The 16,648-nt window shown below is 41.6% G+C and overlaps 1 protein-coding gene and 1 long non-coding RNA gene across 4 annotated transcripts in view; one reads left to right on the top strand and one right to left on the bottom strand.

Annotated features, from left to right (window-relative positions):
* The window catches only part of TCERG1L (transcription elongation regulator 1 like), a 340,750-nt gene extending 331,042 nt beyond the window's left edge, over positions 1 to 9,708 (bottom strand). The window contains exon 1 of the mRNA XM_056529021.1: positions 9,247 to 9,708. Within this exon, the coding sequence (XP_056384996.1) occupies positions 9,247 to 9,516 (270 nt within the window). The 5' untranslated portion in view covers positions 9,517 to 9,708. The remainder of the gene's footprint in view (positions 1 to 9,246) is intronic.
* The window catches only part of LOC130281604 (uncharacterized), a 79,449-nt gene that overhangs the window by 29,065 nt on the left and 33,736 nt on the right, over positions 1 to 16,648 (top strand). Inside the window, exon 2 of one of the 3 annotated variants that reach the window (XR_008846052.1) lies at positions 1,633 to 1,693. The exons of 1 other annotated variant lie outside the window; for it this stretch is intronic. This is a non-coding gene — a long non-coding RNA (uncharacterized LOC130281604). Of the gene's footprint in view, positions 1 to 1,632; positions 1,694 to 8,475; positions 8,595 to 16,648 lie in introns of those variants that run through there. One more of the 3 variants, XR_008846051.1, reaches the window with a different exon arrangement.

The following is a 16,648-nucleotide window of genomic DNA, read 5'->3' on the forward strand; positions in this document are numbered from 1 at the left end:
TATTCCTTGCAATTAAAAGCTTCTTTGATTGAAGCAAGACATACAGAGGAGTGGAATGAGGCGCGGACACGTGCTAGTTTCCCCTTATGTAACACTTTGCCTTAACAAAGCATCACATGAAAGAGCATCACATGACGCGAAACTAGCACGTTGGCGCCTCATTCCACTCCTCTGTATGTCCCGCTTCAATTAAATAAAGAAGATTTTTTTGTGCATTATTTGTCAGTAGTGTAATGTAAATGCACTGAGAAATATTCAATTTGAACAAAATACCATATTGTGCATTTTTTTTACACTAGACGATTAATTTTAGAATAGAGACAGTTCAATACAAATATCTGCCAATAACCCACCTGAGAAAATTCTATATATCAGCAATGGCTCTCAAAATCTTCTAAACTAAAATACACCTATCAACCATAACATTAAATCCTCATATTGTGGAGGTCTTCTTGAACCATGAAGGCATGGGCTCCACAAGACAGCTCATTGTGCCTTGTGTTATCTGTCAGCAGCATTTCCTATATGATCTGTAAGTTGTGAGCTAAAGCCTCCAGGAATCAGTTTTTCAGCACATCCCACAGAGACCTGATCAGATTAAGATCTGGGAAACTTGGAGGCCAAGTCAACGCCGTGAATGCTTTGTCATATTCTTTAAAGGGTACTCTGCAGCTAAGCATCTTATCCCCTATTCAAAGGAAAGCCCCTGAAACCACCACAATCTCCGCTCAGCACCCGCCGACAGTGGTCGTGAAGTCCCGCCATGCCCCTTCCATTCATGCCTATGGGAATGGACGTGATGGGCATCACACCCCCTTCCATAAACATGAATTGACCACTGCGGCAGGAACCCGGGGTTCGTTCTCAATCCCAGGTGCTGCGCGGAGATAATGGGGGTCCAATAAGCGGAATCCCGGCTATCAGATATCTTATGCCCTATTCTTTGGATAGGGGATAAGATGCCAAGTGGCAGAATACCCTTTTAAACTGTTCCTTGACAATTTTTGTAGCATGGCTGGGAGCATTATCCTGATGCAGGAGGCTGTTCAGCAATGCATGAAGGCTTCATGTCTCAGTACTAACTGGGCATTACTATTCTCTTTGTCAATGAGGCGTGTCCCTACACTGTCTGGTACTGTCCAAGCAGTCATAAGAGTATCATATTGTGTAGGGGGACACCACATTGACAAGGGGAATGATACTGTCCATTTGTCAATTTAGTCATAATTTCACATCTATATAGGGAACAATGTAATCTGGATCTTGCACCAACCACTGCAAAGTTTAAAACCAGTAGGCAAAGGGTAAGTCAGGTCACAAGCAAAGGTCAGATATAACAGGTCAGGTCACAAAAATACGATATAAAGTATAATAAGCACAAGTGCAGGGATTAACCCAGTGTTTCCCAATCTGGGTGCTTTAAGGTTTTGTAAAACTGTAGTTTTGAAATAGCTGGAGGCACCCTGTTTGGGAAAAACTGGTTTAACCACCAACATGGGCAAACGCTAAACACATATGTGAAGTTTGAATTATCTGCCTTTGGGAGGTGGGAATGCTGGTGCCACTGCTGGTTGGCCTAGCACCAACACCTCCCCATTGGCCATCACTGACAAACAACCCTTCATTATGCAGGGCTGTCGTCAAGAGAAGGAGTGACACCTTGGCCGGACCAGGCCCCGAAAAACTTGATCAGGTATGTATGTTACACATACATTTCCAAGAGGAACAACAGGCTAGATGACTAAAATTTCAACTTTGCCATGCACTGGCAAAATGGCCCCTCATAAATAGAGATTATTGTATCACATATGTTTCTAATATACATTTTTGATGTATGATGAATCTTATGTTCTGTAAAGAAAAGCATAGACTCCACGTCCATATATTTTCTGCCTCCACCATAGCTTTCAACTTTATGCTCAAGGACATACAGTATGAACATATTGAACCACAGTGAGAAAATAATCTGTGATCTGTCTATATGGATAAACTATTTAAATTGTCAGATCAATGTCAAAACAGAAAACATAGTCAGCAGCACCAGTCAAGAACAAAGGAGAAGAAGTAGATCAAGATCTGTGAAAACTGTCAGATCATATTATGTATGACTAACCAGCAATAGAAATAAACATTACAGAATGTTATCAAGTTCCAGAACAATCAAATACATATGGGGCCCAACTAACCTCTGGTGTCTACTGTTGGGAGAAACAAGGCTTGGCCTAAAGGGGGTACTCTCCCCTAGACATCTTATTCCCTATTAAAAGATATGGGATAAGATGTCTGATCTTCTCTCCATGCTGGATGACTGGCGATGCGGGGTGGAGGCTCGTGATGTCTCAGCCACGCCTCCTCAATGTAAGTCTATGGGAGGGGGCCTGACTGCTTTTAAGCCCCCTCCCATAGACTTGCATTGAGGGGGCATGGCCGTGACATCACAAGCCTCCGGCGCTGCACCCAATGCTCTAAACGAATGCCGGGTGCAGCAGAGAGATCGCGGGGGTACCCAGCAGCAGGACCCCCGCAGCCAGACATCTTATCCCCTATCCTTTAGATAGGAGATTAGATGTCTAGGGGCAGAGTACCCCTTTAATGGATTGTAACATGCCCAATCCTTTGTTCAGCCAGGAGATGTGTTACCTGGGCATCTGGCAGCTACTTATCTCACTCTTCCTATTATTATTGGCAAAAATATGAAACAAATCTGATAGCTATTCAGGCCGGAGAAAGGAGCTTTGACTCCCAAGTAATACATATTGGTAAAACAGTATTTATACCTCTTCAATCACTTATAACACTTTTGTGTTTTTTTTTGGGAGGTACACTTGCAATCCCATCTAACTTCTTGGGAGTGTATGGCCCTGGATAACTGTCCCCTTTGTCCTTTCTCTAACTTAAATGGCCACATCTACCATCCATGTGATGGCTTATGTAATTTCTAACATAATTGCAAATCCCTACATTTACCAAAAATGACTACTTACCCCACAAAAACAGTTCCAATATATTGGTCACTAGATGTCTGCGTTCCCTGCAAATTGCTGCATGCTACCTGTTTTTATGGAAAATCTACCTCTATTAATAGCTAAATTAGATCAAAACACTGTGGGGGCAAGCCTTAGCATGTGCAAATGGGGAAAACATGGGCTCTGTACCTACAGGCTGAGAATGATGAACCACACTGTTCCTGAAAGGTAAATCAGGGCTTTTATCTAATGTTTGAACACTCATAAAACTTAAAATTGAGTAAATACCAGTGTACCTACTGTGGTGTTCCGGTACCGCATCCTACATGGTACCTGTACAGAGGTCCCCATAGCGAAAGTCCCTAGGACGTCGGGGTCCTTCTTATCTAGTCCGCCCCTTGTAACCTCTCATCTAGGTATTAGTAGTCTAACAGTTTATTCAGGATTTATATAAATATAATTGTACAAATGTATATAATTGGTTAATTACCTATACGGAGCGTAGCAGGTCCTGCGGGTCACATGATCAGGTAAACTCTATGGTTTTTGCTTGAGGACCTTTGGAGGTCCCTATGACGTATTGCACCCATCATTCCTTGTAACGGTGAGTGACAGTTATTCGGACCAATCAGAGCGGCCCTGCCCATAGTAGGGAGCGGCGGCCATTGTTAGCTCTCTTTTCCTCATGGGCTGTTTTTAGAGAAGGATCTGCGCTGCTGTCATCCGTGAGTTTAGGCCCGAGCCTTGTGGCGACGGTTGATCATTACAAAACCGTGAGTGTATCAATCCCTAAGCACTCTGCAAGATCAACGGACCTTATGTATCCCCTAAATCAGCAAATTACCCTGAATTCTGAGACATAACAAAAGCCAAGGTCCGCAACAACTGCCAGTCACTAAAGTGTATAGAGACTGTATTGATGAGACTGTTACTGTTCATTGGAAGTACCGCAAGCCTTTAAGTAAAGTTTACCCAAGTTCAAGTTCAACTACCTTGTGGATCTTCGGTCATTTTATGCATGCACCTATCGTTACTGGGAAGGGCGGCGATAGGCCGGAGAATTACCTCAGCATACTAGCCCACAGCCTGGCGTCACGAACAATAGGGTTCACCTTAACCCCTGATATACTAAAGCGAAACCCTAACTACACTACCACTACCCCAGAGGCCTACCACACTACTTTTGTATGTCCACAATGCTGCAATGTAATCCCCCCTTCCATTTAGCTTATCACTATCAACAACAGCAACAACATTAGCAGTTGAGTGCTTATTGTAACCTTTTTCTTGCCTATTACAAAGCTAGCCCATCAGTAATCAATTTTCCCACCTCCACATGCCATCTACTGTATAGTAATGTATCCCCCCCCCCCCCCCCCGCCCTTGTGGTACAGCTTGTTCAGCACAGTGCACTTTCACCAAAAATATGTCCTGGCAGTACAAAGTCAAAGTTGTGCACTGCTGTGATTGGTCAAAGAAGAAAGGGAGGAAGCCCTGTGTGTCTGCTGCTGACAAACACCCCAGCTTTGGTTCTGCCCCCTGAAATGAAAGAGACCCTTAGGGGCTCAATAACAGCAGTTAGAGCACTAAAATCACATTGTCACCATTCTAAAGGGTAAGTCTAAAAAAAATATGAAGGCGTTAAAAACTATTTTAAAAGAGCAGGTAAATATAAATGTAATCTGGAATTTTGTAAAAGCAAAATGTGTAGTGTGATATGTTGTCACTGAAAATTCTGTAGGACCTATAGCTAAAATTTGGTTTCTTAGACAGATGGGGATGGGGGGGGGGGATCATTTACTACATGCAGCATTTTGGCAAGCCAGACAAAATGTAAAGCTATAGGTCTGTATTAGTGACCTGTAAACCTATAGTGCCCATGTAAAGCATCGTATTCTCAGCCCTGAAGCACTGCTTTTCTGTCATATCTCTAATAGACTATCCATAGACTACTATGGGTACAATAGATACTTATGGCAGTCTATGGATGCTGTGTGAAGGATATCTACAACATAGATTGCCCCTACCGTTTAGAAATTTGCAGTGACCTTTTAGTAGTTATTTTATATATGGACCCCTCCACCAATTACTTTTCTCTATGACTTGCTTAAATCTACTGTACTAGATCACATGCATACTGAAATAGATTTTAGAGGCTTGTGTCAATGGTATAACCTAGTGTTTCCCAGCCAGTGTGTCTCCAGCTGTTGCAAAACTACAACTCTCAGCCAGGGGGCACCACTAAATACATTAATGTTTTTCTTTCCAAAACAGCGCCACCCCTGTGCTCACATTGTGTGTGGAATTACAACTTAGCTCCATAAACTTTAATGGAACTGAGCTGTAATGCCACGCACACCCTGAGGACAGGGGTGGCACTGTTTTATGAAAGAATTAGCTCTGTTTTTCACCCAAAGAAATGCCACCCCACACCATTACAGACCCACCGCCAAACCGGTCATGCTGGAGGATGTTGCAGGCAGCAGAACGTTCTCAACAGCGTCTCCAGACTCTGTCACATCTGTCATATGTGCTCAGTGTGAACCTGCTTCCATCTGTGAAGAGCACAGGGTGCCAGTGGCGAATTTGCCAATATTTATGTTCTCTGGCAAATGCCAAACGTCCTGCACGGTGTTGGGCTGTATGCACAACCCCCACCTATGGACGTCGGGCCCTCATACCACCCTCATGGAGTCTGTTTCTAACCTTTTGAGTGGACCATTTTTGAGCAGTGTATGATCCTTCTTACCTGCTCTTTAGGACCCAGTTATTCCAGGAAATATGATCATGAACTTTAACAATGGACACCTTTGAATGCATTGTTTTAATTGTTGTTGTGTACTTGTATTATGGTTCAACATGATCCCATGTTTCTATGCTCTGCATGTTTTCTAATATAGTTCAGGCTGCTTGATGGTCTTCAGAGTGAAATCCATCAAAAAAAAAAAAAAAAAAAAACCTGCCTAACTCCATCTCCTCTCATTCCTTTCCTGGACGATCTACTAATCTGATTAATGACCAGATCAAAGATTATGCAGGGCAGGAAAGAGGAGTGGAGAGGATGGAGTCTGAGGCGTCAAGCAGTTCCCCGGATGGATTTCACTCTGGATGGGACAGGGTAGCCTGGATTATGTGAAAAATAAAACAAAAATAAGAGGCTATAGACTAGGAACCGAGCAAAATGTTTAATAAAAACATTTAATAGAAACAATTGAATTAAAAGGTGTCCATAGCCTTCTGCTAATCCACCTGCTTTATATTGTGGACTACTTGTGGAAGTTGTCATTTAAATGATCTTTAAATTACTGCAGTGTTTCCCAGCCAATGTACCTCCAGCTGTTGCAAAACTACAACTCCCAGCATGCCCAGACAGCCAATGGCTGTCCGGGCATGCTGGGAGTTGTAGTTTTGCAACAGCTGGAGATATGCTGGTTACAAAAAACTGAATTAGTGCTACAGTAGCTCCTCTGGGATTGGCTCAGACAGGGTCTATGGCACCCGTTTTTTTGCCAATTCCCACTTCGTACGTTTTTGGTAGGTACAAACCACTGCACAACAGGAACAACCTACAAGTTTTGGAGATGCTTTGTCTCAGACCTCTAGCCATCCCTATTTAGTCCTTGTCAGATCTTTACACTTGCACATTTTTCTGCTTCCAAAACCTCAACTTCAAGAACTGACTGATAACTTGCTGCATGATACACCGCACCTCTTGACTGGTACTATTACCATAAGATATTGATGTTGTTCACTTTACTTGTCAGTGGCTTTAATATTATGGCTGATCAGCACATGTGAAGCTTATTGCCAATATCTTAATTTACATTAACCCTACCAACTCCTATTGACCTATCAGTCATTATTTAATATTCCAATATTCACTTGCAGATCATATTGAAAAAAGTTACAACATTAAAAGATAGGAATACAAAAAAGAATTCCAGCTCTACCATTCATAAAATTCGGACATCTTGTCAAAACACGTCACTGATAGAACCGACGGGTTTTGGACAGGTAACAGTCCTTAACCATGGCTGGTTAGTAGGGGTTTTGAAATGAACTAGTGCGGTGGGCAGCTAATGTGCATAAGCAGGGAAAGTCCCTTAATATATACATGATCCTCCTGCCACATCTGTAGCTGGAATTGCTGCCGGAGTTCTCCTGGTTGCAAATTTGGCAGGGGGGGGGGGGGATTCCTGCATATATTGAGGGATTTTCCTTGCTTATGTACATGCAGGACATAGAGGCATTGAAACTTTTGTGTGTGAATGCCTACGGCATTTGTTTATTTGGCAACCTGTAGCCAGCCACGATTAAGGGAAGTTACCTGTCCAAAACACATCTGTTCTATTAATGATGTGTTTTTTGCAATAAAGCTTAAAGGGGTACTCCGGTGGAAAACATTTTTTTTTTTAAATCAACTGGTGCCAGAAATATACAGATCTGTAAATTACTTCTATTAAAAAATATTAACCCTTCCTGTCCTTATCAGCTGCTGTATACTACAGAGGAAGTTGAGTTGTTCTTTTCAGTCTGACCACAGTGCTCTCTGCTGACACCTCTGTCCATGACAGGAACTGTCTGGAGTAGGAGAGGTTCTCTATGGAGATTTGTTTCTACTCTGGACAGTTCCTGACATGGACAGAGGTGTCAGCAGAGAGCACTGTGGTCAGACAGAAAAGAACTATACAACTTCCTCTGGAACATACAACAGCTGATAAGTTCTGGAAGGATTAAGATGTTCTAATAGAAGTAATTTACGAATCTGTTTAACTTTCTGGAACCAGTTTATATGGAAAAAAATAAATTCTCCACCGGAGTACTCCTTTAAGAATTTTCTGAATCTTTGAGCTGGAAGACTTTTTGTATTCATGCCCACGAATCCAAGGGTGTTTTTACATTATCCCAAATTACAGAAAGCAACAGTGATTTTTGGTGGTAGGACTGGGTTTTTATTTTCTCTTTAGGCAATTGTAAAAGATGTAGCAGAACTTGTCAAGTGCAGTTTTTACCATAGGGTTGCAGTAAACCTACTGACTGGGAGCATTTACCAGGAAGTCAAACACTGCAGCATGAAAAAGTGAATCTGTCATTCAGCTCTATATGTATATAGTCTGATGAATGAAAAAAAAAAAAAAAAAAAAAACAGATAGACTGTACTGAATGCATCAAAGGATTTTGGGGGTCTGGGATCCTCTAGTGGTCATTTGCTAGTATGACAGGTTATATGCAAGCTTGGAAACTAAACATAGTTAACAGCTCAAAGCATTAAAGCAGAAGAAGTTCACAAGGAAAAACAGAATTTTTGTGCAAAGTCAATTTGTGCATTGTATTTGTCCATATATATATATATATATATATATATATATATATATATATATATATATATATATATGAATCCAGATTACTAATAATTCACTATGAGCTAAGATGCAGAGTGTTTATCCTGATGAATAGTTTAATATTGCACACACCACAGACAGTGTTCCCCATGTGATACCAGAAGCAGCTGAATTCCTTAAGACTGATACAGGGGATCTGCAAAGCCTTTGTAAGTACAGATGCAGCAGAGCTCAGTTTGTCATGAGACACAACTTATCATCATGTGTGATTTCCTTAGGACCACAGGTAAGTCCATTGTAATACCTTAACATAATGACTTGCCCCAGTTTACAATGTAAATCCTTCAATGACAATTTAGGTATATATATATATATATATATATATATATATATATATATATATTTATATATATATATATATATATATATATATATATATATATATATATAAATAATCTGAATATTAAGGAACTATTACAAACTATGATATTTATTCTATGTCTAATCAATCTGAATCTGAATTGTCAATGCAATACCTATCTATCTATTTATTTATCTACAGTATCAATCTATCATCTATCTATCTACCGTATCTATCTATCTATCTATCATCTATCTATCTACAGTATCTATCATCTATCATTTAGCAAATATTTATGTATGCAACTACTTGAGGATGATTTGCAAATGGCTTAAAGATATAAAAGGCTCAAATAAAATAAAAAACAAAAATAAAAACTTAATTCCAGTGATTTCGAATGAGAAAAAAAATGACATGATATAGAGTAGAAATGATATTGATGGAATGGTACCCAGTGTGTGATCTCATGTAAAACATCATCAATGTATATGACAGAGTGGATCCTAACTGTATATGATGTGTATACAGATACCTGTTATATTGTAAATCATGCACACGTAGACTAAGGGGATTTTACCTGCCCATTTGCCAAAGGGAATTGGTGAACAGCAGGCTCTGGTGCAGTGGGCACTGACATCAAAGGTAGGTAAGGGTCGCAAGGGACTTGCCAGGCAGGTACCCCTTGTAGCAAAGGAGATGGGTGAGGGCAGGATACAATAAATGGAGGGGGCACCGCACCTATCCGAAAGATGCCAGGTGTATCTGGGATCATACAAATCCAGGGAGCTGGTTCAGTATTCACCGGCCAGAAAAAGGGTTGTCGCTTGATTCTTGAAACGGGGAGCATCCTACATCTTATATATCCAACTGCACAAAGATTTTGCCTCCCTCAGAATGGGGCTGGACTAGGGATGCTACCGAGCTTCCCTTTATCCCGTAATGGAAATCTCCAAGAGTGACTGTGCCTCTAACATCCAGATGCAAGTGAGAGCAGAAGTCCTGCATGCCGCTCTGCTGTGTGGAAGAGAACTGGGAAATAAGACTTCAGTGCTCAGTAGCCAGGCAGGCAGTCTCCTCCCTCCCCATCTCACTTAGCAATTCTCCCCCTCCCTGCTACCCTGCAAGCACATCGCACTACTGATGAGGATCTCCCATCCCATACGCTGTCCAGCCCTCATCCTGAGCACGAAATACAGAATAATACTGCAAACAGATAACTTATCTGCATTCACCATACTATCTATGGGGCATGAATGATGGAGAATGATCACAGCCAATGAGTTTACCATGGAAATTTACACTCAAGTAGGTTGAAGTGTTTTACTGAATTTTAAAACGTAGAAAAATAGGTTTTAAAGTCTAGGAATGTTGCCAACAATATTTTCGTAAATATTATTACAGTAGTATATGCAAACTTAGTTGTAAAAATGTGGCTGATTGGCGATCTTATATTTGTTTTAAAGGCAGGAGAAAGTAAAAACAAAGAGTATAAGACTACCACCCCTGCCGCTCTGGAAATTACCAGTCCCCTACCAGTCTCTTCTTCCTGCTCCATCACAATACAGGGAATGTGACCTGGGCACAGCATTGTCTTGCTAGAGCAATTGGCTGCAGTGGTCACTTACCCTGTTTAGGGAATTTGAGGGGAGAGTGATGGGTGGATGTGAAGGAAAGTCAATTGTGGTGTTTGGGTAAGGTGAGTTAGACTTTCTTTTAGTTTCTACTAATAATAAAGCTTATCATGGAATGTCCTGTTGCTGGGAGTCCTTAAGAGTGACAGTAACCAGTGAAATGCCTCTGTAGCACCTCCACAGTGGAAATTAAGCATTGTGTAGTGTCCATTAATAACATTAAACTACTCTGATGTGCTGGGTCCTCTATTTTAGCCACTCTCAAGCTCCAAAATAAGGTGCTTCCATATGTTAACATTATTTTTAACTAGGCCAAGCATGTGCATGTTCACAAAAAATAATCTTCTCATGTTGTGATTAATTTTATTTGGTTGTTTCTTAGTTCTTGGGAAAGTTGGATTATAGTGTGGCAGCCACTGGGTGTTAGTAGATGTACCTTGTTTACTTTGTGAGGCCAGGGCACCGTTTATCCAATCCACAGTCCGATGGTGGGAGGCAGTCTTCCTGGGCCAGACACGATGAGTCAATAAACACATCGACGTAAGGTTACGGTTAATTGCTTTTACTGAGCTTGTGAAGTTGGTATAAGACAGACAGCTGGCCTTAGTGTGAGAGTGCAGCATACCCCTTGCTTGTTGCCGCCATTCTGAGACTTGTGGTGCTTTTCATTGGACAGAATTGTAAAATGTGTTATTCTGTTAGCTAGGGTCCTTCCAAGGCACTGTAGACTATTCTGCAGAGGCATGAATCTTTGTTACACTTGTAGGATGACCAGTAGTAAACTTGAAGCTGAAATAGGTCTCTGCTTAGGACACACAACACACAGCACACCTGGGCTTAGCTGTTACTCAGAAGCACACGCTAGGGGGAACTAGCATGAACTTGACACTAGAGTGAATTGACTAACTCCTCCCCTGTACCTCACTATGCAAGGGAGACTTTGGGGTCTCATTGGCTCACATGGTCACATGGGGTTTGCTGCTCACAATTTTTAAGGCACAGTAACATGTTAAACATACACACATGAAAACATAGCAAAATTTATTTAGGACGCTATGCACATAATTTTTATAACAGTAGGACGCTAGTGGGCCCAATACCTAGTGCTGCCAGGCTGCCCAAGATGTGCACAAAACACATGACAGCCACCTGTGCTGGGGCACCACATAGCCTAGAAGACTACTGTATGCAGCGGCTAACCTCCCTAACTTTCTCAGATACCTAATGTCCAAAACTGTCTTTGTGTTTGAAGGTGTATTCTAGCAGTCCAATATAAAAAAAAAAAATAATAATAATAATATATATATATATATATATATATATATATATATATATATATATATAGTGCTCCTTTAAAAAAAACAGCACCAATCACTGGGTCCGGTTTAAATGCAGGTTAAGATTCTTTATTACATTAGAGCATGGGATGCAACGTTTCGGCGTACAAGCCTTTGTCAAGCATAGTGAGAGTGAAATACAACAATCTTAAATAGGTGACCAAATAACATGATTGGTGGAAGCACAACATTAGTGCATCAGCAGTGGGAAAACCATTGGTTAAAACAAAGACCATGTGACATGACATTGTCAAAAAGTATAAACATATTAGTATCTCATGTGATAACATTCATATAAAGTGTTCACTTAGCATACCGCAGCGCAGGGGGCTCCATTGTTGTATATCAGGAATTCGATCCTTTTCCGATCTAGCAAAAAGCCGCGATCGATCGGGGTCCATGCTTGCTGGTGTCGTTTGTAGACAACAGCTCTGCGGCTGCATGGACTTACACGTATGATCGCATGAGTTCCGGCTGACAGATCGTTCATAAGAGGGTCAACTGCCCGTGCGCGAACTTGTGACGCGCAGTGCAGTCTCCGTAGCTGGAAATCACCCTTAAGGGATTCCCCGACGCATGCGCATTATATGTGCATCGCGTGTTCGTCCTGAATCCGGAGTGGGAGACCCGCTGTCAAGTGCTGACAGCCGGTGTCTTGATTTAAGTCTGACAGGAGACAGAATGGGATCCCAGGGAGATATAATGCATGTTGAATATATTAAGCAGGAGATCTGTACTCTGATGTGTTCTGATGTTTTACTTGTCTGTTCTTCCATGGAGCTCCCGTCGCTGCAAATGCTCAAGTGTTCCAAAGTGTTATAGGTGTGAAAAATACAATAAGAAAAAGCGATTTAAAACAATGCCTTGTGCTGTTAAAAAATTGTCTCTACATAATCTGAACAGGTACCAAAGAAGGAAGAAAGAAGAAACAGTGAACGGAAAGGAAGGAAAGGAAAAAGACAAAAGTAGAAATAAAAAGAAGCAGGGAGAAAAATAAACAAAATGACAAGAAAAGGAAAAAGAGGGGAAAAAAGGGGGGTAAAAAGGGGGGGGAGGAGTTGAAAGGGGGGAAGAAAAAGGGAGACGAAAGAGAAGAGAAAAAAAAAGGAGGGGGGGGGGAAGGGGGATAGGTAAAAAATTATAGTTGGAAAAACAACCAAAAACAAATAAGGAAACAATTGGGGAGAGAAAAGAGTGGAGGAAAAAACAAAAGGGGGGGGAGGGAAAATGAAGGAAAGGGGGGGAGGAAAAATGAGGGAGGGGGGGAGGAAAAATGAGGGAGAGGGGGAGGGGGGTGAAGAGGAAAAAAGCAAAAAAAAAAGGGGAGAGGGGGGAAAGAAAAAGGGGGAGAAAAAAGAAGAGGGGAGTTAGAAAGAAGAAAAAAGAGAAGAGAGCCAGAGAAAAAGATAGAAAGAAAAATAATAAGATGTGGAAAAGCAACCAAAAAAGAGTAAGGCCCAAACTATGTCATATACGGTTTGAGACAGAAGTCGATGTTCAGTCCGTGTGGATACAAAGTATTGCGTTTATGTATCCACCGGAGTTCTTTCTGTTTGAGTAACCTTTCCCGATCGCCCCCCCGCCTAAGAGGGGGGACGTGGTCAATAATTTTAAAACGTAGTTGGCTTTTGTTGTGGCCCATTTCTAAGAAGTGTTTGGGAATAAGGTGTTCTATCTTGCCAGTGAGAATTGATGACTTATGTCCGTTGAGGCGGATCCGGCATTCATTTGTAGTCTTGCCCACATAGTAGAGCCTACAAGGGCATTGTAGGAGATAGACCACAAATGACGACCTACAAGTGTACCTAGCCTGTATTTTAAAGGTATATCCAGTTTGTGGATGTTTAAAAGTATCTCCTTTAATGATACTATTGCAGTCGCTGCAACCCAGACAGGGAAAATTACCCCTCCTGGGTCCCAGCCACATGCCTTTAACCCAATTTTTTGGCTCCCAATGTCCGATTTTACTAATTGATCTTTATAGTTACGGCCTCTCCGATAGGCCATAACTGGGGTGACGGTCAAATTGGTGGTACGTTGAATGATGTTCCAATTCTGTTTAATGATTTTAGCTATCTGGCTGCTCTGTGTGCTAAATGTAGAGATGAAAGGGATTCTCTCATACCTTTCTTTCGGGGAGGACTGAAGTAACTCAGTTCTATCCTTTTTATCTAAATTAACTTGGTGTTGAATTAGCAATTTATGGGGATACCCTCTCTTTTTAAACTTATCACACATCTCGTCTAACCTGCTCTCCAAATTTTCAGAGGGCGAGACAATCCGTTTCACCCTCAAAAGTTGGCTCCAGCGCTGGGACTGTATCATAGATCTAGGATGAAAACTGTCGTAGGTTAATAGATTATTTCTATCGGTTTCCTTCGTATACAGATCAGTTGTAAGTCTGTTACCCCGAAGGAAAACCGTTGTGTCAAGAAATTGTAGCGAAGTGAACCATGGTGAATTTCAGCTCAGGATAGATATTATTAAGTTCTTCCAAAAAGGAGTAAAGTTCCACCTCCGTACCTGTCCAGATAACAAACGTGTCATCGATATACCGTAACCATGTGTGTATGTGTCTGAACAGGGACGAGGAGTAGATGTGTGTAACTTCTACGTCTGTCATATAGATGTTAGCGTAGCTTGGTGCTACATTAGAGCCCATGGCTGGACGTAGAAGTCATCCCCAGCCAGAAAATAATTCTGTGTGAGGATGACTCCCAGTAAGTCCAGAACAAGGGAACATGCTCCTACAGTCATATCAGAGTTATTTAGGCATTTAGCCACTGCTTGGATAACCCCATCGTGGTCGATCGAGGTATACAAGTTCACCACATCAAATGAGACCAAAATTGTATTGTGAGGGCAATCTATAGATTTGATCTTTTGGAGGAAATTTGTGGTATCTTGTATATAAGAGGCTGCTTTAATGGCAAATTTGTTCAATATTTTGTCTAGGAACACTGCAATAGGAGAAAATACAGAGTCCCTCCCGGAGATTATAGATCTACCGGGAGGGTTCTGTAAATTCTTATGAATCTTTGGTAGTGTGTAAAACACAGGTGTTCGTGGGTGTTCCTTGACAAGAAATCTATGTAGCTCTTCATCTATAGTGCCCTCTGTTATCGCTTTACCCAGGATATTAGATATCATCTTTTGGATATTACACAAGGGATCTGAATCTACTGGATGGCCTAAAAAATAAAATAAGAAACGATTAAAAACAATGCCTTGCGCTGTTAAAAAATTGTCTCTACATAGTCTGAACAGGTACCAAAGAAGGAAGAAAGAAGAAACAGTGAACGGAAAGGAAGGAAAGAAAAAAGACAAAAGTAGAAATAAAAACAAGCAGGGAGAAAAATAAACGAAATGAGAAGAAAAGGAAAAAGAGGGGAAAAAAAGGCACTGAGGCAATGAATGGGTGTTTTTCTTTAACTGGGCAGAATCCCTCATTGGGTCGCTAATTAATTAAGCCAGCAGGGACGGAACTGATTTAGATGGGCCAGGAAGAATAGTCTGTCCTCTCCCTAGGACACCAAGCTGGCTATGAGGGGGAGGCTCTGTTTCTTGCCTTTTCCACACAGAATGGGCTGAGTGACCCACACCAGTGAAGTGGACCGTGACAAGCTTTGGCAACACAGGTGGAGTGTTCTTTCTCTAGTATGAGACAGACAGGGGGTCTGAGGAACAACCTGCAAGAGGCCGCAAACGCTGTGTGTGAACAGTGAGTAGAAAAGGTTGCAGTATTTGTCTGTGTTTTGAATGGCAGGGTTCAGCCCCCCAGTTGGCAGACAGGACATGCTGGTATTTGTAGTTAGTGGCCCAAGAGCCCAGGCTGTTCCATGAAGAACGTTTAAAGCAGGATCTGCCCACTCAGCTGAACACTGGCCGTTACGGCACACCGCTGTGTCCAGTGATTGGCTGAGTGAGCAGGTCCTGCTCCAAGCTATTATTATTTTATTTTTTTCTATAAGGTTTCTATAAGGTTAATATATATTTTTTTCAATGCCATTTATGAACTAGGACAAGCTGAGTGTTATCTGTATTAGCAAAATAGAACTGCTAAATAAATATATTGATAAGTGTGTATTGCTGGGGTCATCAACCCTCTAACAGCTCCTGCTTTTGGGCAGGAGGACAGCTCATTTTTTTAATTGTATGGCTGTATGAAAATTGCAATGTATGATTATGTCTGCTGTAGAGCACAGTGCACACTGGTTATTATGACCGCCTATCACACTCTTACAGGTAATGGGCAGTATATATCCATAATGGTGTTCAATGTGTGATTTTATGTATGTTTTTTTTTGCATCAAATGGAGTGTTGTTGCGCCAACATTTTCAATTGTCGCATGTTTGTACTTTTGGCACAAATGCAGACCTAGAAAAGGCGCAGACTCCTGCCCCAGAATTCCAGGCAGAACTTTCTGAGTGTGGCAGTTAAATCTGACCATTGGACTTTGGCTGGTTTACAGAGGTAAAGCTCGCACAGCCAGGGCCTTTTTTTGCTGTTTTTAATTTGTGCATTAGGGGGAATATTCATCCAGACCTCTGCCTTGGAAAAGTGTTGCATTTTCTCCTAGCAACCAATCAGGTTGCTTCTTTTATTGTTCAAGGTCCATTTACCACTTTTTGGTTGGGCACTGTTTAAATGTTCTACATTCTATTGTTGTAGCTATTTTCTATGTCATTTTATTTTTAATGTGGATCGGCACCTTAAAGGGTTTTACCTGATTCTAACAGGGTGCGGCGTGGAAGATCACAGGGATCCAGCAGCGGGATAGGGGATAAGATGTCTTAGCGCCGAAGTACCCCTTTAAGGTGCTTAAAGGGGTACTTCGGCGCTAAGACATCTTATCCCCTATCCCGCTGCTGGATCCCTGTGATCTTCCACGCCGCACCCTGTTAGAATCAGCCAGAGCGTGCTCGCTCTGGGTCTGATTACTGGTGATCACGGGGACAGAGCATAGGAAATAGCAGCAGAACACAGTCAAAAAAAAAACCTTCATACATT

This window comes from Hyla sarda, chromosome 7 (genome assembly GCF_029499605.1).
Source record: "Hyla sarda isolate aHylSar1 chromosome 7, aHylSar1.hap1, whole genome shotgun sequence".
Taxonomy (NCBI): Eukaryota; Metazoa; Chordata; class Amphibia; order Anura; family Hylidae; genus Hyla; species Hyla sarda.